The 24403-nt window shown below is 52.8% G+C and overlaps 1 protein-coding gene across 1 annotated transcript in view; it reads right to left on the minus strand.

Moving 5' to 3' along the window:
• Positions 1–24403, minus strand: part of ADCYAP1R1 (ADCYAP receptor type I) — an 89577-nt gene that overhangs the window by 47634 nt on the left and 17540 nt on the right. Inside the window, exons 2-5 of the mRNA XM_056804692.1 lie at positions 13690–13839; positions 10846–10951; positions 3173–3274; positions 1081–1122 (exon numbers count right to left, since the gene is read on the minus strand). Of these exons, the coding sequence (XP_056660670.1) occupies positions 1081–1122; positions 3173–3274; positions 10846–10951; positions 13690–13734 (295 nt within the window). The 5' untranslated portion in view covers positions 13735–13839. The remainder of the gene's footprint in view (positions 1–1080; positions 1123–3172; positions 3275–10845; positions 10952–13689; positions 13840–24403) is intronic.

The raw sequence follows: 24403 nt of genomic DNA on the forward strand, positions 1-24403 counted from the left end.
GAGAATGGATACTAAGGATCCATTCCAAGACAGAAGAGCAGAATAGGACTTGGCAATTGGGGTTAAGTGACTTGCCCTGGTTCACACAACTGGGAAGTATCTGAATTCAAATTTGAACCCAAGACCTCCCATCTCCAGGCCTGACTCTCCACCCACAGTTACCTGGCTGCCTCCAGGGTAAAAGACTTCTTGTCAAAGGTAGAGCTTTAAGAGGGGCACACGAGAGAGCTGTGATGGGTTGTTTTTAGGGTCCCCTGAGGTCCCTTGGAACTCTTAGCCTCAGTGATTCTGGAATGTTCTCAGTCAAGTTGGGGAGCTCATCTGAGACAGAGGGGTTGGGGGGTAATGGGGCTTAGAAAGGAGGGGGCTGAAGTTACAGGAAGCGAGAGAACCCAGCAGGAAGACGAGAGGTTGCCACATGGCAGTGAATACTCTAATGTGAACCTGTCCTAGACCTGATTAGCATGGAGTGGCTTCTCTCTCCAGTGGCCTTCAGCTTCATCCAAGAACTGGACAAAGAGGATGGTGAGGAGATCCCGTAAGTGCAGAGCAGGCCAGGTGTGAATGGGGGTAGGGAAGTGGGCGGGAGATTGTTGGCTGAAGGACAGGGTCAGGCTCACTGGACCCAGTTGGGAAGAAGAGAAAAGGAACAGGGCGATGGGCAGGCAAGGGGGCTGGATGCCATGGTGAGGGTGGAGAGCAGGTGAAGGAGAAGTGAGGCAGAGGGAGAGATGGACAGCAGAGCCCGGCCCCAGAAGGGAATCAGAGTCTAGCATCGTGTCAGTGGCCCCGAATTGAGTGGCGGGAAGGTCTAATGTGTGGACTGCCTCAGCAGAAGGACGAGCTGGAGAGAAGACACTGGTCACAGGAGCCGGGGGTGTTGGCTGACCCGAAGGGCCAGAGACATCCTTGGGTCCAACAGAGGAGGAGACAGAGGTCTGGGGAGGTATTGGCTCGGGCAGTGGTACTGGTCAGACTAGAGTCCGAAGCTTCTTTTCCCTGTGGGACCTTCACTGTGACATGAGGAAGAATTTAACCAAGTAGCTCTCAAGGTCTCCCCCATGCAACGTGTCTATTTACCTGAAGAATCTAGGGCTTCGTTGTCCTCCAAGTCAAATCCTCCTGTAAAACATGGACAAGACAGAAGGTTACACCCCACAGCCTTTCCTCTCCCCCCTGCCCTTCTTTTGTTGCCCAGAAGGATTTTAAGCCAGCGTTTGTTGTCCCTTGCACAATCTAACAGCATCCATTCTGTTCTCCATCATCATGCCTTGAACTTGACAGCGGGCGCCATGGATTCATAGATGACGGGGTGCTCAGTCAGTCAGAGAGGATTTGGGCGTACAATCAGGTGCTGAAAACTCCCCCGTGTTGGTTCTGCTCGGTGACTGTGGCCAGCCAGGAATTGGCTGCAGATAATGGTCCAGGGGAAGGACGAGGGGGTGGGCCATATAGGGGGGTTATCCTCCACCTCTTTGGCTCTTGCCATGCTCTCCTCTGGCAGAGTGGTCAGTGTGGCCAGAGTGCTGAGCTTGGCTTCATCTTGGCTTGGGCACCCGGACCTCGGTTTCCTCATCCCTCTAACAGAAACCGTCTTTTGTTCTTATCTCAGGATTGTCATGAGTGGCGAATGAGATCGTGTATGTGAAGTGTTGGCAAACCTGAAAGTGCTGACATAACACATGTTAGCCGCTGGCTCGCCATCGTGGGCCCAGTTTAGGTCCTCCCACCACCTCGAGGACGTCCCTCTGATGGCCTGAGGCCTCGGAGCCTCTCTTTCTCTTTTATCCTGCAACGGATGGTCTGAGCTACGACAGGCCCTTCCTGTGCTGTCACATCCGCTGAGACATGGCGCTCCGTCTCGATTGCATCCCTTCTTAATCCCAGCCCATGGAGGTGCGCCTTCTGCCTGGCCCTCTCGCCATCCCGCGAGAAGCTAGCCTGAGCACCTCAAGTGCTTGTGGCGGCGTCTCCCAGGCGTTGTGCCAGCCTGCTAATGATGGCACCTGGGCTGGGCACTAACAGCCCCAGGAGCGCCCGAGATCTGGCCTCCGCCTGGACAGAAAAGTGATTTGAATCAGGGAGAAGTCGCCATGTTTTCAGAGCCAATTGCATTGCCCTCCATATGTGCAATGACTCATCCTAAGTAACTACTGCCTAGTAGTGGAGTGAGGGTGGCCGCCGTAAGGAGACCAGAGGCCTGTGCAATTAGCACCGTAATGCTCTCGGTGCCAACAGGTGTGCGCCAAGTTTGCAGAAGCGTGCTGCCCGCTCGACTTCCAAGGGCCCTCGGCAGGCCCCCAGCTTTGGGGCCCCCAATGCCCCCCCCATCCCACAAGCTCAAAGGGCCACCCACACGGCAGGACCGACAGCTAGTAAACGTCCGTCACATCGATGCCGAGAAGCTGAGAGGATCCGAGCTCTCTTGGAGCGTCCCCTTCCGGGGTAGCTGGAGTATGGATGGATTCTGGGGGTTCCAAGTGGCCCGCGAGGAGGAATCCTTTGGTCTTTGTTTCCGCGTCTTTCCCTTCCCTCATTTGTGCTGAGTAGAGTGGGGAGGTCTCAGGACATGAGCCAGGCCCAGGGGGCTGATTCGGGCGATGCTGGATTCCAGAGGAGGGAGGGAGTCTGAATGGGCCACATGCTTCTGGGGTGCTGGATGCAGCAGGTTTAGCTTCAAGAGTGAGGGAGGAGTCAGCTGCGCTGGGAGCTGGGACTCCAGGGTTCAGGATCCACCCAGGTCTGCTTGGGGGTGTCCTGGGCCCTGCGCCCCCTTGCTGCTGGTCCCTCAGGCCTGCTCTGGGGAAGGGAGCATCCTCGTGTCGGCAAGGGCATCCTGGGCCTGGGCGGGACTCTCCAGGCGTCCCCCTGAGGAGTCTCTCCTGGCCTCAGAGCAGCTCAGCGTGAGGCAAACAGGACTTTGTTCTGCACTTCTGCTGCCTGGCATGGACGGAGGTCGGGGATGCCTCCTCGCAGTAGCAGACACGCCGTCCTCCCTCGCTTCTCGGGCCCCACAAGAGGAGGACGGCGCCCACTCCTCCTCTCAGAGAGGCTGGGCTGCCCAGCTCCGGCCCTGCAGGAGGGGGATCCCCGGAAGGCTGGCCCTGGATCCTCTTTGGTCGTCCCCCTCTTTGGCGATAACAGAGACAAGCCCAGACCAAGGCGAACGTACCTTCATTGACAAACTGGAAGAGTTCCGGGCAGCCAACCTCCACCACCTGTCCCACGATGGCCGGCTTCCAACATGTGATATTGTCCCACATGCCAGGGCAGCCTGTACAGAGAGGGGGATGGGAGGAGACAGAGGGCCCCAAAGTGGGGGCCAGGAGGGCCATGGTCAGTGCCACTCCTCCTCACCCCGAGGCACCCCAGACACCAGCATCACAGGCTGGAAGGGGCAGCCTGTCCCCTGGGAGCCCCCACCAAAGACTAGAGCCAAGGGGAAGAGCTGCTCATAATAGGGCAGGACGACCTGCCAGCATCACAGCCGGGCGGGCACCAGCCTGCTGCCCTGGGCACTGCTCTCCTCTCCCGCCCCAGGCCAGAATGCCAGGCCTCTACCAAGGCCCTGGAGCTCTGAAGCCCATTTCCTCCAAAGCCAGGCCTAGAGGCCACTTCCACTCTGGACAACACCCAGCTGGCATTCCCTCAGTGCTCCTTCACCTGCTTCATCTCTGAAGGCTGTTACTTACAGGGATTACTGCCTCCTTCTGAGATGGGGAAACTGAGGCTCAGAAAGTGGGAAGGATTTGTCCAAATTACTAGGTGACCAAGGCTCAGTTGGTCACCAAGCACTGATGAAACACTTACCATGGAGGGCTAGGCCCCACATGCAAGGTGCTGGGGCTAAACAGTCCCCAAGTTCTAGAAGAAGAGCCAGTCTAGAGAGAAGCAGTTCCATGGGAGTCCTCTTTCCACCCTTCCTTCCTTCCTCCCTCCCTTCCTCCCTTCCTCCCTTCCTTCCTTCCTTCCTTCCTTCCTTCCTTCCTTCCTTCCTTCCTCCCTCCCTTCCTCCCTTCCTCCCTTCCTTCCTTCCTTCCTTCCTTCCTTCCTTCCTTTCTTCCTTCCTTCCTTCCTTCCTTCCTTCCTTCCTTCCTTCCTTCCTTCCTTCCTTCCTTCCTTCCTTCCTTCCTTCCTTCCTTCCTTCCTTCCTTCCTTCCTTCCTTCCCTCCTTCTTCCCTCCTTCTTCCCTCCTTCCTTCCTGGAAGTGAGAAGTGAAAGAGTCTGAGGGGGCCTGAGCAGTGGCAGGGCTGGAGCTCAAGAGGGATCCTCTGGAAGGGGCCTCTCCAAGGAAGCCAGGGCTCCTTGGAGGTGGGGTGGGGGACCAAGCCCCTGTAAGAGCCAGCTCTGCCAGCCTCTCTCATCTTCAGGATCTCGCGGTCACGTAGGGCTGTAGCACCCCGAGCATATTCACATCTATGAATCATAAATGACTGTGTGGCTGCTGTGTCTCCAAGCAGGAGGTTTTACCAATGAGGCTTGTGAGTGTAACCTTGACCTGGCCACGCGGCCCTTGCCTAGGGCAGACCCATTAACATGCTCCGGCCACAGTTGCCCAGGAAAGCGGCTTGTAATCTACGCGCCCACAAAGGTGCTGCTCTCGCCTCACCACCCGATCCGTATGGTCCGTGCTCTGTAGCGTGGCTACCACGTGCTCGAGAAGACTTCCCTAATCCGAGGAAGCCAATAAATATAGAGGCGGCTACTGTGAATCTTCCTCTTGGCTCTTCAGCCTGCTCTAGCGATCTCCCTGTCCCTCCCTCCCCTCTAAAGCCTCTCCCCAGGCTACGGCCCTTGTCGGCTCACATTCTCTACCTTAATCTTCTCCTCCACCTCGGGTTCCACTGATCCTCATACCTTCCTCCCAAGGGGAGTATCATAGGTCTGCCTGCCCTATCCTACCACTGACTTGTCCGTGTCTTTCATTTCCACCCTGGTTCTCGGTTCCTACCTCTCCTCGGGTCCCATCACAAAGGGGAGCCCCCTCCCTCGTGGGACCCTGCTGGTCAGGGAAGTCCATTAGGAACACCCCACAAGGGGCACTAAGGAAGCTGGCACCCCAGTGCCCTGGTGCTTAGGAAGCTGACACCCTGGCACCCGGCACTAAGGAAGATGGCACCCTGGAACCCAGTGCTAAGGAAGCTGGCACCCCAGCACCCCAGCACCCCGGCACTAAGGAAGCCAGCAGCCAGAGAGGTGTTTTCGATTTCTCTCATGAAGCTCCCAAGCCAGGCCCTCTGCCACCACGGCTGCCATGATGCCCGGGAGCTGGGAGAAGCCTGGAGAGCCGCATCTCTGATAAGGGTGGGCCATCCGATGTGGGTGACCACCCAGTCCGTCCATGGGCAAAGGGAGCCTGGCACCCCGACCCCACAAACAGCAGCCCACAAGGTTTACTGGGCAACAATATCGCTGGACACTCCTTGCTTGGCCAGAGAGTGGCTTATCCCTGCCCTGGGTGACCTTGGCCGAGTCCCCTTCCCCTCTCTGAGGTTGGGTTTCCTTCTTCCTGCCATGGGTGAGGCTGGAAAGACCCCAAGTACATCTGGCAGCAACCAGGCTGAGCAGGCCAGAGCGTTCCCTGGCGCTCTTCAGTGGGGCTGGCGCTGCTTTCGGCCCTGCTGGCCCTCGGGCTGCCCCTTCACCAGAGCCTGCCCAAGCGCACACTCAGGGTGCAGGAGAGAAGGAGAGAAGAGGAAGGAGCCCGAACAGCCTTCCCCCCACCAGCCAGCCCAAGCCTCTCGCTCTCCCTTCCCGGCGGCAGCTGCAGCCCTGCTGCTCCCGGGAACAAGGTAAGGAAGAGGCTAATGAGCTCCTGGACATCTGCTGTCCTGGGGAAGCTGCTCGGCCGGCCTGCCTGTGGGCTAACAAGGCCCTAATGCAGTCGGAGCCAGCAGGGAGGCCCAGCGGCCGCCCAGGGTCAATGGGGACAGGCGGCCTCTGTTGATGCCTTTATGGACCCAGCCCCCACGAGGCCGGGCCCCTGGCTGGGAATGCCCCCATTTCTGGAGGAGGCCTCTCTAGGGAGCAATTATGATTCGGTGGGAGGACCCAGGAGGCCTTCAAAGCTTCAGGATGGCTCGAAAAATGGGGACCCAAAGCAGTGACGAGCCTCCGTCCTTAGCCTTACTGGGGCCACCATTTATCAGTGGTTTGGAGGAAAACATAGATGGCCTCTTTTTGGAGAAACCTTCCTCCCGTCTTAGGGTGGATATTGGGTCCTGGGCCCAAGGCAGAAGAGAGGAGAGGGCTGGGCCATGGGGGTGAAGAGACTTGCCCAGGGTCACCCAGCCAAGAAGTGGCTGAGGCCTGATCTCCGGGCCTGACTCTCCATCCACTGAGCCATTGAGCTGCTTTCCTCCTGGTTCTCGGGGGCCATTGGACCCTGCGGTTTCCCAGCTGCCCTTCTTCTCCATCCCTACGTCCACACGTCGCCCCTCCACTAGCTGCCCTTTACCCTGCTCGTGCTCCCTCCCAGGCACTTATTAGGTTCCCCAATTCAAGGGCAAACACCCTGATCCTTGTTGACTTCCAAGTAAAGGCAGACATGGGGCAGGTCAGCCAAACACCTGCTGGCAGATATGGGGTAGGGTGAAGCGAGGAGAGACCAAAGGCCAGTGCTTACGGGTGCCTTGAAAGCCTTCTCCCTCCCATCTAGAGGCATCTGGGCCCCAAAGCAGGGAGACGGAGACCTTTGTTCAGATGCAGACCCAGACACTTACTAGCTGTGGCACCCTGGGAAGTCACTTACACTCTGTTTGCCTCAGTTTCCTCTGCTGTAAAATGGGGATCACAACAGCACCTGCCTCCTGGGGTGGTTGTGAGGATCAAATGAGGCAATCATTGTAAGGACTTAGCACAATGCCTTGCACATAGTAGGTGCTTAATGAATGCTTATTTTCTCTTCTTTGGGAAGAGCCAGGACCAGGGAGCACAGAAACGGCATCTCAAAGCATCACAAGAAGGAGCTGCTCACCGCATGGGAGGCACTCAAAGGCAGTCCAACCTGTCAGAGTACAGATCAAAAGCAATGGAAAGTTCTCAGAGGAGAGGAGGCCGGGAAGAAGGGATTCCAAGGAACAGTAACTCCATCCCTACTCGGAGAAGCCGTCGGCATCAGCGCCACCAGCCCAGAATACCACCATTTCCTGCTTTATCAAGGAGCTCAAGACTTCAACAAGCAGATGGTGGCTCTTCTGGCCAAGAGGAAAGCAGGTGGGGCTAACAACAACACGGGTGCAGCATAGAAACTCAATATGAATTCCCTGCTGTCTTAAGGAGGAGAGCACCAAGAGGAAAGCCCAGTGGTGATCCCTGGGGCCCAACTCAAATGGAAAGAGGCCCATCAAGCCCCCGAAGCCCCACTGGAGTAGAAAACCACAAGGGAATGTTATCTGCGTTCTGTGTAGTCTTCTTTGTTTTGTTAACTCTCTCCGGATTCTGTGCGAGTCTTTGGCACCTGGTGTAGAGGAAACAGAAGCCTGCTGAAAGCCGGACTCACAAAGCAATGAAATGCAGCCACTCCAAGAGCTCCCCGGAAGGAGGAAAGCGGGCGAGGGAGCGGACAGGGTTGCCAGTGTTCTCTCCTCACCAAGGCCAATGACGGGTTAAAGGAAGAAATGGAAGGAGGATAAAAGCTAAAGGCTGGAAGAGTCTCTCCTGCCACTCTCCATGGAGTGTTCGAGCTAACAAGTTGGAAATCACTGAAGGATCAGTTCTCTGAGCACCTGACAGGGGGATGGCAAGAGAGAGATCAAAATAATGGATGCCGTTATGGGGGGAGCTAATGAGGGGGGCCAGAAACGGGAACAGGAGATGTTGGAGCGGCCGTTGTAGACAGATGTATTCCTTTACAACCACACTCATAATACATCCCTTCTTTCTGGAAGGCAATTTGTATCTGGGCAAAGAAAGGGCCTCGAATGTCTAAATTCTCTGATGCAACCAGAGATTCCACTGCCAGGCATGTCCCTTAAGAGGGTCAGCACCCCCTCCCCAAAGCCATATACACAAAGTATTTATAGGCAGGCGTGGTGGGGGTAAAGAGCTGGAGACAACACTGGGGAGCAACTGAAGTTGTAGCACATACTTATAACAGATGACCAATTCACTGTAAGAAATGGCGACTACGATACCCCCAAGTGGGGGAACTACCTGAACTCCTGCCAGGTGAAGCCAGAGAACCAGGAAGTGCTGCAAATCACCAGGTCAATGGATAGGAGAAGAATGGCAACAGCGATCAATACCAGATGCTGAAAAACCATTCTGGCTCAACTTCCTTGTAGAGATGAGGGACCTTGGCAGAAATTAGGCCCAGACCAAGAGCTGACACCAAGATCCAGTCAACATGGGTGCATGACTTAGAAATAAAGGGTGATATCGGAAGCGAGGTAGGGGAGCCTGGAATATCTGACTTGCCAGATCCATGAAGAAGGGAAGAATGAATGTATGACCAAACAAGAGACAGAGAGCCTTATGGGATATAAAGTGGTCATTCTGATTACAAACAAAATCAATGCAGCCTAGATTAGGAGGAAAGCAGGAAATGGGAGGGATATATAGCAAATATCTCTGATAAAGGTCTCCTTTTTCAAATATGTAGTCAAATTAATAAGAATACAAAGTGTTCCTCAATTAATGAATGGTCCAAGGATATGAACTCAGTTCCAAAGATAAGCATAGCCCTATCCAAATGCTCTAACAAGCAATCCATTGTCATATGAAAAAGTGCTCTCAATCACTATCGATTAGAGAAATTCAGATGAAAACAACCCTGAGGTACTGCCTCACTAATGGGACACTAACGCTTTGCTGATGGAGTTGTGACCTGCTCCAGTCATTCTGGAGAACCATCTGGAGCCATGGATGAGGGGCCATAAAACTGTGCATACTCAGCAACACCACTACCAGGTCTGTATCCCAGGGATCTCCTCCGAAGGGGAAGGGTCCCTCCATACAAGATTTCTGGCTCTCCTTTCATGGTGGCCAAAACTTGGAAATTTGGAGGGATCCCCTTCATTGGGGGGTAACTGAACAAGTCGTAGCATCTGCTTGCTGTGGAATACTCAGGTGGTAAGAGAAATGGCGAGCAGGCTGCTCTCAGAAAAGCCTGGAAAGACTTACATGAACTGAGCCAAAGTGAAGCGAGCAGGACCAGGGAACGTGATCGTCAGCTGTGAATGACTGAGCTCTTCTGGGCAAGTCAAAGACCCAAGACAACCCGAAGAGATTTGGGATGAAACAGGAAACATTTCCAGAGAAAGACGGGAGTCTGAATGCAGACCGAATCACTTCTAAAGCTCTGCTTCTCTTTCTTCTTTTTAATCTGTGTTTTCTTTCACAACACGGCAAACATGGAGCCATGACTTTTTCCATGGCTACACATGTATCACCTATGTCAAGTTGCTTGCCTTCTCACTGAGCGAGGGAGGACGAGAATCTAGAAGTCACAGTTTTTTTAACTCTTACCTTCTGTCTTGGGATCAATCCTGACTATTGGTTCTAAGGCAGAAGAGCTGTGAGGGCTGGGTTAAGTGACTTGCCCAGGGTCACCCAGCTAGGAAGTGTCTGAGTCGAAAGAGCGAGAGGCACCGAAGGAGCCTGTGAGAACACTGCTCTCTTCGAGTGGGCAGCGCAGGGGCAAGCTTTTAGAGGGAGGATTTACCAGCAACAAAAGGAAGGGGAAGTTCCATAAAGCCAACATATTTTTCAAAGCAATATGCAACATTCGGCCCCTCCCTTCTTCTTTAAGGCTACAAGATAATGTACCTGAAATGAGGTCTCTTGCTTATGCCGCTTAATTATCTTTGCAGTTTTCAATTATCTAGTTTTTCCCAACCACACGTAAAAACAATTTGAACATTGGTCTTTGAACTTGTGACTTCCTGGGGCAGCTAGGTGGTTCAGTGGTTAGAGAGGCAGGCCTAGGAATAGGAGGTCCTGGGGTCCCATCGAGCCTGGCGTGGAGGACATCTTGAGTGAGGTCCTCTGGGAAGGTGAGGCGGGCAGAGTCCTCGGAAAGCCCTTACTCTCTTTGAAATAGCGGGACACGTTTTTGCAGCCCACCACGAACGTCTGCCCCAAACGGTTCGGATTGGATTTCACCATGGAGGCCAGCACAGAGAGGCTGCTGCTCAACAGTTTGGGGATCATGGCCTTGGGGGGAGACGTGTGCTCTCCAGGAGGATTCACTGTGGCCCTGGAAGCCACATGGGGAAGGGATTCCTCATACCTGGGGCAATGGGAGCCTCTTGGCAGGCAGCATGGCTCCAGAGAGAGATGCTGGACCCAACCAATACCCAGGACAAAGGAAATGGAGGAGGACTGCCTCTGGTCCCCATCCTCCCACATGGGTGAACGGGTGGCCCAGAGCTGGTCCCTGGGGACACACTGGCACTGGTGGACAATGCCACATTGTGGACAAGAAGGTGCCACACAGGTTGAATCGTGGGTCGCTCTGGGATTCACGATTATTTCAGCCTGGGGGTAGGTCTGCTGCAAACTACTGCAAACCACCTGCACAGCTAGGGGCCCTAAGGGCACCTGGGGGGGGGTGTTTGGTGGATAGCACACTGGACAGGGAGTCAGGAAGATCTGAGTTCAAATCTTGACTCAGATTCTTCCTTGCTAGGAACGCTGAGCCAGTCACTTCCCAATTTCTGTTAGCCTCCATTTTCCCATCTGTCAAATGGGGATAATACTAGTCCCTCTGTGCTAGGGTGGTGATGGGGATCTGATGAGGTGACCTAGGTAAAGCGTGTTGCCAACCTTAAAGCCCTCTACTGATGCTATGCCAGTGCATGGGGTTTCCCGTGGCCCTGCTCCATGCCCAGCTGGGCCCCTCACCTGGGGAGGACTCGTTCAGCCCCAGCATCTCATTGGCCTTCTCGATCCTCTCCAGGCACACAGCTTGCTCCTTCTTCAGGATGCAGTCAGGGTGCATGGCGGCAGCCTATGAAGGAGAGGGAGAGTCAGATGCCCGAGGCCATCCCTCAGTCAGTCAGTGATCCCTAGAGGGGTAGGGATAGGCCAGGCAGCCGAGGGCCCTCTGGGAAGCCTTCCACCTGGTGGCGGAGGGAGGGAGGCGGAATGGGAAGCTGCAGGGGCAGGTGGAGCCTCTGTTCCCATCCCCAACCAGTTATTACCATCCCAGCAGCCAGGGGCACACAGATTGGCATCTTTGCCCTGGCCTTGGTGCCATGCTTACTCCTGGCCCCAAGAGGATGGTCCAGGTCCAGGGTCCATCCCCCACCCCCTCTCCACAGTCACAAGGAGCTGTGCTGGGGCCTTGGCACACTCCACTGCCTGTCCTCACATGTTGCCAAGCTCAGGGCTCGCACAGAAATTGCCCTGGAATCATGATCCAAGTCAGTGTGAGGGGCCAGCCCAGCCCAGCCCTGGGGAGGGAGCGCTGGGCACTGCCTGGACCCGAGTCAAAGGCTTCCTCCCACATGAAGCCTTCCCAGATTACCAAGTGTGAGTGAGGCCTCGTGGCCTGAGGTCCTTATGTATAGGTCTTTGTTGTATCTTGTTGAGAGAAGGGGTGAAAGCATGGATGAATGGGGCCTGCTTTGGGGTGGATGGGAAGATGTTTCATCTATGACCTGGGCCAAGCAACTTATTCTGGTTAGGCCTTAGTTTGCTCACCTGTAAAATAGGATGAGAAGATTGGGTGTGGGGAAAGAACAGTCAGGAGGCCACCCAGTCATGGAGTCTAGCTCTGCGGCCATCCAAGAGCCTCCTCCATTCTATAGGGAGGTGCCGTGTCCTGCCCGTCGCTCCTCGGGTAGTAGGGCCTGACCTCCGAAGGGAGCCAAGTCCAAAGCTTTCCCCACTCTTCCTTCCTCTCCAGTAAAAAGGTGGGAAACCCTCCGGATTTGCTCATTGCTCATTTGCTATCCGGCCTCCCTACAAGGCAGCCAATTCCCCAAAGCAGGAAAGTGCACCCCCAGGAGGGGAAGTGAGGCTCCAGAAAGCCCACATGATGGGCTCTCGGGCCAGGCTCCAGGGTGCCCTGGACCCACAAGATTATTTCCTTTCACTCCATTCTTGATGTGGTTCCCCAGGCAGTGAGTGGCTGGTAGGGTGGGCTGGAGGGTGCAGGCGAGGCTGGGATGGGGGAACAGGGTGCTTAGTGCCTCTTTGCTTCTGGGCACTACTCCCACGGCCTGACCTGCCTCCCTAATGAGGGCTATTCAGGATCTCTCAGATCACCAGGGCTGGGGACTTTCCCAGGGACCAAGAGACGCCAGGCCCTGGGGGGTGCCCATGGTGGCTGGGAAGCCACACCATCCCCAACTCTCAGCCTTCTTTGGGGCCAGGGGCAGCTTCCTGCTGGAGTTCTGGAGTGGAGGAGGGGAGGACAGGGAGGCGGTGAGGAGAGAGAGATCCTGGGAGGAGAAGAAGGGGACTGAGGGAAATGAGGAGCAAGGGGGAGAATGAGGGCATTTCAAGAAAGGGGTCCTCTGAAGGGCTCTGGGAGGATGAATAGGCGGAGCTCCTGCTCCCATCTGTCCAGCTTGGAATGTGTGCTCCCACAATACGGCAACTATGGCCAGCTCTGACCTGGGCTCCTAGACATTCAGCCCCATTGCCTGACCTTGGAGAGGCACGCCCATTCCCTAGATTTCCTCTGTCGTTCCCTAAACATCCCTCCTGACCACCCTGAATGCACTGGTATCTCTTCTCTACCTGAAATCTGGACTTGCTTTGTCTAAGGGAGGGATATGAAGACCAAGGTAGGAGGGCTAGCGTGGGGCTGGCTCCCTTGGCCTGAAACAACCTTTCTGTGTCTGTCATTTGGGGCCTGATGTGACTCTGTTGGCACACAGGACGATGGCTCATGGAGAGGGACTCAGAGTGGAGAAAGCCCCGATCTTGGATTCTTGTCATTTTAAAGTCAACAGGAATGAAGTGTCCCCTGTGAGCACAGCCCCCAACTAGTGCAAACCCACTTCTAAGAAAGTCCAGGGCTGCCCACCTGGGGAAGGAGCTACCATTTTGGGGAGGAGGGGAAGGGACTCTACCAGGACCCAGACAGCCAAAGACAGATTCAGAGAGGTGGAGAACAAGGAAGACTCCAGGCCAGGCTCCATAGGTCAATCCAAAGAGGAGAGGGGAGCGGCCTCTAGCAGCTGAAGAAGCAGGAAAGCTGCTCCTGAGCAAAATCGAGAGGGAAGGAAGGGCTTTGGAAGGGCAGTCTCTTTCTTCAGAACCAATAACTGAAATGGACTTAGTGCCTGGGGCTAGGGGCTCTGCCAATGAAGGCTGTGGGGGTTTGGTGGCCAAGGGAGGCAGGTTCCACATGCTGGCCTGCTGAATCCAGTTTGGAAGGAGGAGGATGGAAGGGACAGTGGGGGTGTTCGGAGCTCCAGATCCCAGTCAAGCTGACCTATTTGTCAGCTCTTGGGCAACCTGTGTGCAGAGGGGGCAAACAGAGGCATTGCATCCATTTAGACCTCAGTGTTCTGTCTGCCATTATTCCCAATCCTCAACAGGGCTGGCTAAAACATTCCTGTGATCTTCCCCATCACGATTCCCCGTGGTTCTAGAAATGATTCTAAGAGCAAGTAGGCAAGAGGAGGAAATGAAGGATCAAAGCAACAGAGCACAAAGAGGTCAGATTATCCCAGCCTGTAGACTGCTTAGAAAACCCCAGAGAATCAGCAAAGGCACTCATTAAGCCCTTACCATGGACAGCAGCAACAGCAGGAGGGTGAGGATGGTAGCCTTCATGGTGCCTGCCTCTTGTCCTTTTCCAGCAGGAGGGCCAGCGTAACAGAATCCCAAATTTGGGGCACAGGGAAGCTTCTAGGTCAGAAGCACTGGAAGATGGGAGTCCTACAGAGAAAGTAAGGACTGTCACCCCTGGGACATATGGAGAGTGAAGACAACCCCATTTGGGGAGCAATCTTTAAGGACTTCCCACCCCCAGACTGGCTCCCAGTTCTTTTTCCAGCTACATCTTCTGTTGTTTCCCAGCCTACGCCCTCTGGGGAGGGTAGAAGGCAAGGAGTGGGAGGTCCCTAGCCCCTTCCTGATTCCCTCCCATTCATCAATCCATCCAGCATGGTTGTGATTGGGCCAGGCACCTGAATTTGAGGGGCCACTTTGGGGAGTGTTCAAGGCTCATTCTTTGGAACCTCACAACACTGCTGAGGTGGAGATGGGGAGCCCAACCCAACCCCACCAACATTTCCTGAGCATCTGTGAGGTGCCCGGCACTGAGACAACAAAGGCAAAAAAGAAACAGAGAAACAGCTGCCCTCTGGGAGCTTCCATTCTGTCTGGGAAGTTTGCAATAATGGTAGCAACGCACAGTTCTAAACATATATTAGATATTATATAGTTACATATGTAGTTCACAAAGTCCTTTTTCATATCAAATCCCAGTAACATATATCTTGTAACATTTAGATAAAGCAGTCCACTAGGTGAAGCCCTGGACTTGGAGTCAGAATTGAGAGCAAATCCTGCTTCAGAAAAACCCTTTAACCGCAGCCTGCCTCAGTTTCTGCATCAGTAAAATGGGGGCAAAGAAGCACTTGACCTCTTAGTGTTGTGGTGAGGGCCAAAGATAACACAGGTAAAGACAATTGCCAGCCTCGACGAACCATACAAACGCTAGTGACTACACCAAGTCACAGAGTGAGTGGCCTCCTCTATTTCCTCACGCTGAACTTGGCTCCGTCCATGAAATCATTGGTCCATTCTCTGTCTCTAGCCTACTTTAGCACCATAAAACATGAACTCTAAAGCATGACTAGCCCCATGCTCCAGAGAAGAAGCTGAGGCTGGAGAGGTGCAGGGACTGGGCTTGAGCTGTCCATGGTCCCCAAGGGGTGCCAGGGATGAGATTGGGGGCAGGCCCTGAGCCCCTTGACCCTTGGCTCTGGCCCTTTCCACTCTGTGCCCAGAACAGTCTTTCCTCTGCTCCTCACCCCCAAACCAACTGACTGGGAGGCTCAGACAAGATCATGCATACGGCTGAAACCCCAGCAGAATATCTGCTCTTGGGCCAGTGGACAGCCAGAGCATCTGGACTTGGGAAGAGATGTCTGGGCCTGGCAGGGGGCGCCTGGAGCGCGCGGCTGGTTTTAGAGGGGAAGAGAAGGAATAAACAGTGAACAAAGGCATCGGGACAGGCCTAAGGGCGGAGGATGGAAAGGAGAGCAGAGTGGCCTCCTCTCTCTCCTCGCTCCAGTGGAGGAAGAGGTCAGTAGGTGGGGAGAGGAGCCACCACTGCCGCCCCGCCCGAGGAGCTGTCCAGGGTCTGCCTGCCCCAATCCCTCCACTACTGGCCAAGAACCAGCAGCCAGAAGGAGCCAGCTTAGACCCCAAGCACTCCCAGCCCTGCTCTGTCCCCGCAGCCTGGGTGAAGGGGACTGGCCGCCTCAGTCAGCACTGTCCTCGGGGCCTGGCTGGGGAATGTAATTAGGAGGCGGTGGCTGGCTGCAGTTTTATTAAATTACCAGAGAGATAGAGAAGGAGAGGATGGAAACGCACACAGAGAGGGGAGAGAACAAGTGAGGGGGAGTCACACACAGAGGCAGACACGGGCAGAGATGTAGAAAGGCACAGAGATGGACTTATAGAGGAGAGAGATACACGCAGAGGGATGGAGAGAGGCCAAGACACAGAGGCAGAGAGACAGAGAGGAGGAAAAGAGCGGGGGAAGAGAGAAACAAAGGAAAGGCAGGAGACAGAAGGAAAGATAAGCTAAATAGGAGAGACAGAAGGAAAAGAGGAGAGAGGCACACACAGAGAGAAACAAAGGCAGGGAGGCAGGAGAGAGAAACAGAATCAGAGAGAGACAGAGAAGGAAAGGAGGAAAGAGACAGAGACAGAGAGAAACAAAGAAAGTCAGGAGAGAGTGAAGGAAAGATCAGCTATAGAGAAGGAAAAGAGGAGAGAGGCAGAGAAAGAGAGAAGGGGAGAAGGAGAAGAGAAGGGACAGACACAGAAAACAAAGAGTAAACAGACAAAGAGAGGAGAAAGAGACAGAGAGAAGAAAAAGAGGAGAGGAACAGAGAAAAGGGAGAGGCAGAGAGGGAGAGAGAGAGAAGGAGAGATAAGAGACAGAGAAGAAAAATAAGAGAAGGGAGAAGGAAGGACAGAGGGAGATGGAGATACAGAGAAGGAAAGACAAGAGACAGAGAGAAGGAAGAGAACAGAGGATGGAGAGACAGAGACAGAGAGAGGGAAAGATAAGAGAGAGAGAGAGAAAAGAGGAGAGACTGAGACAAACATGGAGATACAGAGAGAGACAAAGATAATAGAAAGAGTGAAGGAAAAGAGGAGAGAGACAGAGAGGGAAGGGAAAGAAGGAAAAGAAGAGAAGAGACACAAGACAGAGAGAAGAGAAAGATGGAGAGGAGTGGAAGACACAGAGTCCTAGAGAAAGATGGACAGACAGATACACAAACAGAGCACTGAAGAAAATGTGGAAGGATGCTGAGGGGACAGAAGGTCACCAGTTGAACCTTTCCTTCCTTTCTCTTCCCTTGGTGAGTGGACAGGATCCAGCAGGCAGCCAGCCACAGCTCTGACCCTGAACTTCCCTCCCCGGGTCCTGGGCTCCTTCAGCTCCCTCAGCTCCCACATCCCCCTCCACTTTTCCCCAATGGCTCCACTTGACCCCACGGCAGTTGTTCCCCCTCACCTTTTCACTGGTCAATGATGAAAATACTTTTTATTAATTTAAAAATGTGTTTTGACCAAGGAATAATGTTCTAAATTGACTAAATGAATTAATTCAAATTGAAAAAAAATAAAAATGTGTTTTGTATCGTGCTGCCCAGTGCCATTATGCGCTGTTCCTCCTTGGAGCTGGGGGGGGGTCCCTTTGTACTCTGGGAGAGAGACCTCACACATGCCATGCAGAGAGCTGGCCGGAGAGTCGGGGGCACCATCCTGCTCTGGTGGAGGGTGTTTCCTCCCCTGGGAGTTTCCCATATCAAAGAAATTGCAGGTCCTGACCAAACGGAGCCCCAAACCCTTTGGGAAGAAAAGGTTTGCAGAACCAAAGGGAAATGGAAAAAATCCCCAGAGGACCTTTACCCTCCAACGAAGTACATAGTAGAGGGTTACTTGGTCAGGACAATTATTTGCATGTTGTTGTTCGGTCATGTCAGTCTTGTCTGACTCTGTGACCCCATTTGGGGTTTTCTTGGCAAAGGTACTGGAGGGAAGGGCAGGTAGGTGGTTCAGTGGGTTGTGAATCAGACTCAGAAACAGAAGGTCCTGGGTTCAAATCAGGCCTCAGATCCTTCATAGCTGTGTAACCCTGGGCAAGTCACTTAACCCCCATTGCCTACCCCTTACTGTTATGCCTTGGAACCAATACTTAGTGTCAATTCTAAGACAAAAGGTGAGGGTTAAAAAAAGACACTATTGAGATTTGCCATTTCTCCAGCTCATTTTACAGATGAGGAAACTGAGGCAAACAGGGTTCAGTGACTTGCCCAGGGTCACACATCTAGTGTCTGGGCCCAGCCTGGAATTCAGAACTATGAGTCTTCCTGACTCCTGGCCCAGGACTCTATCCACTGCTCTAGCTGACCAATTATTTGCATACAAGCACCAGTGGACCAATGTCAAATGTGTCTTTTTCCGTTATCAAAGCAGGTTCTTCAATGACCTTGGCTTGGCCACACCATCATGCCTTAGCTCAGCTTATTGCTGGGGATGGTCAGCTCTTTGTTTCCCTAGATATTGATGCCCACTTTCAGGGGCACAGAGGGGAGGGGGCGCTCACCATTGCCAGGCCCTTCCCAAAGTGCTTTCTCACCAAGCCCTGAAGAAAGGGCCCACTGCGGACCCCATGAGAGAGGCCACACAGGAATGGCCTCCAGGAACAAGCAATCTTGGCTCACCCTCTCAGGAGACAAGAGAAAAGGCGCCAAGACTTTGGGGAGAAGTGTTTCGGGGGGAGGGGAAGCAGGGCTGGCATCATGAAGGCAGTTGGACAGAACGGTGAAGAAGAGACAGCAAGGATGGCACCAGGGAGGGCATGGAGGAGTGTTTGGGCATGGGGACCATTGCTCAGAGAAGGGGCCCAGGAGGGAGAGAGTGTGGCCAGGCCAGAGAACAGCCTGGAATCCAGCCTGGCTGTGATGCGGGGTGTGGGAAATGTTGGGCAGGATCAGGGCCTCGAATGGCAGTCTAGAAAGTCGTGAGCTTCTCCTCTAGGCTGGGGAACCACCGAAGCTTTGAGGAACAGCACGAAGACTCGATTAGAGGCAGAAGCCTGGAGACACGGCTATGACAACAGTCCAGGCGAGGGGTAAGAAGTGGGACTGGGGAGAGGGAACAGAGAGAGAAAGGAGCGGAGCGGCCCCTCCCAGCCTCTGGGGCTCAGGGAGAGGAGCAGAGGAAATCAGGACTTTGGGAGACGGCAAAGGAATGGCATGGGCTGAGTCCAAGATGCCCAGGGGACAGCCAGGTGGAGGTGCACAGCTAGGGAGGGGACAGCCCAGACGCAGGAGAACCCCTGCCTAGGGCTGGAGAGGGAGATGGCCAACCCCAGGAACTGACGGGGTCCTCAGGAACTAGGAGAGGGTTAGGGGGCAGGGACTCCCCTCCCTAGAGAGCAGGAGGAGGGAGGGCTGAGTAGGGGGAGATGAACTAGCAGAGCAGATGTAGAAGCAGCCATCAGACAGGACCTGGGGAGGACGGTGGCAGGGGGCAGCCAGGGACCCAGCATCCATGGGCAGCAGCAGCACCAGCAGCTGGTGCCTTCAACAGCTCTACTCTTTTGGGAGAGACTGTCAGGCAGCAGCAGATGGGGAGAGTAGAGAAAGGGGGTCACTGAGGTCAGGAAGGCAGCTGGCCCACTGCACGGAGGAACAAGCCCCTAGATATGATATGGGACACTTTGATGCTGGGCAGCCCCTGGCACTCACTATGTGACAGTCACATGGTTAGAGCATGGAGGTTAGCGCAGTGACCTTCATGCAAAGAAAAGTCGATTTGGTAGCCAGACTAACAGCCCAATCTGAGCCACAGTCTGCTGCCCATCCCTGGAGGCCCACCCAATTATTGTCCATTCATTCACCCCCCCACCCCCTGCCTAACCATCCATCCCCCACTTACCTATCCATCCATCTATCCATCCATCCAAACATACTCACTTTCCTTCCATCTGCCTCCACACTCACCCATCCATCGACCCGTCTATCCATGCATCTACCCACCCACCCGTCCACCCACCCATCCATCCATCCAAACTCACCCTCCACCTGCCATCACACTCACTTATCCATCTCTCCACCCATCCGTGGACCCTCACACTCACCTCTCCATTCATCTACCCATCAAAAAGTGTGCACCGAACTGCTCACTGTGTCCAAGGCCACAGAGCTCTCATCTGGAGATGAAGCCTGGCCAGAAGCCACAACATGAAACTGTTCGAGGACAGACAACCCATCAGACATCTTGGCACCGACCTCGGGAAGAAGTCTGGTCAAGGGAGCCTGGGTTCCAACCCACCTGCATTCGCATATTGTGACTACGGGCAAGGCAGCGTTTCTGAGCCTCAGTTTCCTCATCAGGCTTAGACCTCCTTGAGGGTAGAGCCTGGCTTTGTCTTCCTGGGTGTCCCCAGTGCTTGGCCCAGGACCTGGTATATAGTAGGAGCTTCATCAGTGCCTCTTGGCTGACTGTCTGATTTCCTTACCAGTCCCCGACTGCAGAAACGGGGCCCTACCCAGCTGCTAGGCCCTCGGATTAATTTGAACCCTAGGTGCTTCTGTCTGGAACAGTAAGTCCTCTCATGAGCATGAGCTCCTCTGTCCTGCTGGGCTTAGAGGATGGGCCAGCTCATGCCTGGAGTCCAGAGCCTCCTGCCAGCCACGGCGGAGCTCCTGCTCTCCTCCTTGGCACCATCAGTTGAGTGGAAGGCTACAATTTTCAGGTCACATTAGAGGCTGGCAGATCCCCGCTCCTGGTGGACCTCTGCCTCAGCTGCTCTTTGTTTTGTCCCTGTGCCAAGCACTGCCAAATGTCTGCGGAGCTTCTGCCCTGGCAGGGCCCGTTGTCTTCTCCAGCTCCGAATGTCCTCCCAGGCACCTCGTCTAGGGCCTTAGCATTACCTTCATTTCCACTTCACTCACCCTTCTCCAACCCCCATGGCCACCTTGCTCATCAGCTGTCACTTGGACGATCATCATCACTTCCAGCCTGGGCTCCATGCCTCTAGACAGCTGTCAAAACGCCTTCCATGACACACACCCGAATGAACCGATTTCCAGCTCAAAAAGTTGCTGTGGCTCCCTAGTGTTTCAGCCAGGCACTGAAGGCCCTCCGCTGTCCGGCCCAGATGGCTCTCAGCCACCCTGCACAGCTAGCTTCTCTGGGCTCATTCCCTGGAAGAACAGTGGCTTGAGTCTCTTCTTTAGCCTTCACCCTTCCTCACTGCCTCTCTCTGCCTGTCCTCCACTTTCACACACACTCCCACCCGGCTGTCTACAGTGTTGCCAGATCTTTACTCAGGAGAATAACTTCCTGGCGTTGTTTCTCCAGCTTTTATTGCTATCCTGTTCTATAATGAAATGTCTCCTTGAAGCCCAAACCTGACAAGTGCAAAGGAAGGAGATGTCCCCGGGAGTGGGCCCAGAATACCCTCTAGCAGGCTTCTGACTTGGAGCTCAATTCAAATTCTGGTCCCCTGGGTGACTCTGGGAAAGCAGCTTAATTTTTCTGAGACTCAGTTTCCTCCTCTGTAAAGTGAGGAGGGGGGGTTAGATGGCCTTTCAGCTCTCAGTTGATGGTCTTTGGGTTCCAGGAGAGACATCCCCAGTTCTATGAAGAGGCTCTCCGAGTTGTCAGTATCTCTCCTAAGGGGGAAACGGAAAACCACAAGAACTCCACGAGGAACCTAGCTCTTTGCTAACCCCTAAAACATGGAGATGACCCAAAGAGGCAAACCCACCAGCAGTTCTCCAGAGAAAAATGCTAGAAAATTCTTCAAAGAAACGAACGAAGCCCAGAAGAGATCTAAGCCAATGGGAAAAGAGCAGCGGCTTAACGAGCAGAGCTGGGCAAAATGCTCACAGCAGCATCTAGGCTGTTAGAATCTTCCCGAGGCGGGACCAAATGGCCATTAAAGACACCAGGAGAATGAAAGAAGGGCTACAATGAGCAGAAGCAAAGGGGGAACTGGAGGCGACTCAGATGGCAGGACAAGGTGAACTCCAAACTCGATGGCTTAGAAATGTCCAGGGAGAATCCAAGCAAGACAACCGAGCCCGTTCCAAAGAGAATCACTTTGCTGCCGGACAGGCTGGTGAGTGGAAAGGCAGGAAGACAAAATCATCTGGAGATGAATTATTCAAGTGGCTAAAGATCTGGAAACAAGGAGGACAATAAGGATGGAGGCTAGGGAAGATGTTGAAACCTCTCACGTCCCCCACAGGTTGAAGACGGAAGTCAAGCTGCTGTATCTCTGGAAATCGCAGAACCAACCACAGAAAACAAGGAAGTGGTTGGAGCTCGAAGTCAGGGTATACCACTAGATATAAACTCTGAATTGAGTTCTCTCAAACACTGGGGGAAGGGAAGGGCAAGGAAGGGAAGGAGCGTTTCTCGAGCACCTACTATGTGCCAGGCATTGTGCAAGTGCTTTACAAAGATTAGCTTTGGATTTTCACAATGATCCTGGGAGGTAGGTGTTATTATTATCTCCATTTTGCAGTTGAGGAAACTGAGGCAAACAGAAGGGAGTGACTTGCCTAGGGTCACAGACAGCGAGTAAGTGTCTGAAGCAGGATTGAACTTGGGTCTTCCTGACTCCAACCTAGTTTGTCCAGGCTGTGAGCTAAAAAAATTGTTTTATGTTTTTAAAGGGTTGAAAAATATACGTAGAGAAATAATATTTTGTGGCAGGTGGAAATAGCCGGACATTCCAATCTCATTGCCCATAAATAAAAGAGTATTGGCGCCCGCTATCTGGGACTGCTTCTGAATTTCCGGGCTGATCAGTGGTGCCTGGACATGCGGTCTAACTGGCCGGTGCTCCCAGCCTTACAGACCTCACTTGGCATGGGATCCCCGGCACGCCTAACGCGAAAGGTGACCTTTGAATGCCAGACAGTCAGGCACAGTGGAGCGTGGATCTGCCACGGGCACTGAATTGGATGGCAAAGCTCGGCACCGGGGTGGAGTGGGGGGCCGGGAGCCGCTAGCCCTGCTAACGCAGCTGAGTAGGGCCAGATTCGCAGCCGGGGCGCCTCCCGGGAAAGCAAGCATCGGCAAATGTGGAAAATTGAAAAGCGAAGCTCTCCTCACTGCAGAGTTTCTTGCCAAATAGATGTGGAAATGTGCAAAGAAATCACAACCTACAAAATACAAATAACCAACCGACACAGCGTAGAAAACTAAAAGCACATCATGAACCGTACACACCGAATCGAGAAACTAACCTACAAGTGGAAGAAATACAGCCAAATCATCAATGGAAAATCTATACATACATAATGAAAACAAGTGTCCGAACCCTGAGTATCTCGATGAAAATGAGGTGGCCACCGAAATGAGCTTCAGGGCAGCCCACGTGCTAGCCAGATGAGGAAAGCCACCTTCTCAGGGTGAATTCAGGAACTCCTGCTTGTTTGCACCACCACAGCAGGAAAGGCTGCTAGAGAAAAGGACCTTAGGGGAGCCATTTAGACTTCTAACTCAATCAAGCCCACAGCCTAGGGATCACTATTGGTGTTTGGCAGCACCCATCTGGGTGACGAAGAAAAGTATCTCATCTCATTACGGATCAGTATCAGCAAATGAATATTTGCAATCAATTTTGAAGGTTAGGAACAACAGCTCGGGATCCCAGTTAAGGCCAAGAATGCCACTGCATATTTGAACAACTGGATTCATTTCTTATTGCTCTAGTTTTCATTCTGCCACTAAAAGTTTGTGGACATTTGTTTTCTTGCCCGAGTACTGACATGGTAGCCCCAGTTTCCCCTCTTTTTTATCCACATTAATTTTTTAAATTAATTTATTTAGTCAATTTAGAACATTATTCTTTGGTTACAATAATCACATTCTTTCCCTCCCTCCCCTCCCCCACCCCTTCCTGTAGCTGACACACAATTCCACTGGGTATTATGTGTGTCCTTGATCAGACCCCATTTCCATGTTGTTGATGTTTGCACTGGGATATTCATTTAGGGTCTACATCCCCAGCCACATCCCCTCGACCCATGTAGTCAAGCAGTTGTTTTTCTTCTGCGTTTCTGCTCCCACAGTTCTTCCTCTGGATGTGGATACTTTCTTTCTCATAAGTCCCTCAAGATTGTCCTGGGTCATTGCATTGCTGCTAGTATCAAAGTCAGTTACATTCAATTGTGCTACAATGTATCCATCTCTGTGTACAATGTTCTCCTGGTTCTGTTCCTCTCACTCTGCATCAGTTCCTGGATGTCGTCCCAGTTCACATGGAATCCCTCCAGTTCATTATTCCTTTGAGCACAATAGTATTCCATCACCATCATATACCACAATGTGTTCAGCCATTCCCCCCAGTTTCCCCTCTTGGCCCACGAAGGTCATAACAGTTACTAGCTGGTCCTTTACAGACAAGTTTGCCAACCCTTGTCTTAATCGAACCCTAGCCAAGAAGAAAAAGGCATCTTTTTTTAAAAAAAAAAGCAAATTGCATTTGGAACTATGCCCAAAGGGCACTAAAAGACTGTCTGCCCTTTGATCCAGCCATAGCACTGCTGGGTTTATACCCCAAAGAGATCATAAGGAAAAAGACATGTACAAGAACATTCATAGCCGCACTCTTTGTGGTGGCAAAAAAAAATTGGAAAATGAGGGGATGCCCTCCAATTGGGAAATGATTGAACACACTGTGGTATATGACAGTGATGGGATACTATTGTGCTGTAAGAAATAATAAATTGATGAATTTCTATATGAACTGGAAAGATCTCCATGAACTGATGCAAAGCGAAAGGAGCAGAAACAGGAGAACATCGTACACAGAGATGGATATATTGTAGCATGATCAAATGTAACTGTCTTCTCTACTAGCAGCAATGCAATGACCCAGGACAATCCTGAGGGATTTATGAGAAAGAATATATCCACATTTAGAGGAAGAACTATGGGAGCAGAAATACAGAAGAAAAACAACTGCTTGATCACATGGTCAATTCAGATATCATTGGGGATGAAGATTTTAAGCCATCACCCTAGTGCAAATATCAACACTACAGAAATAGGTCTTGATCAATAACACATGTAAAACCCAATGGAATTGCATGTTGGCTATGGGAGGGGGGTTGGGGAAGGGGAGGGAAAGAACACAAATCTTGTGACCATGGAAAAATATTCTAAATTAATTAAAAATTTCCAAATTAAAGAAAAGAAAAATAAGGTAACAAATAAATAAAAGGCA

This window comes from Monodelphis domestica, chromosome 7, assembly GCF_027887165.1.
Source record: "Monodelphis domestica isolate mMonDom1 chromosome 7, mMonDom1.pri, whole genome shotgun sequence".
Taxonomy (NCBI): domain Eukaryota; kingdom Metazoa; phylum Chordata; class Mammalia; order Didelphimorphia; family Didelphidae; genus Monodelphis; species Monodelphis domestica.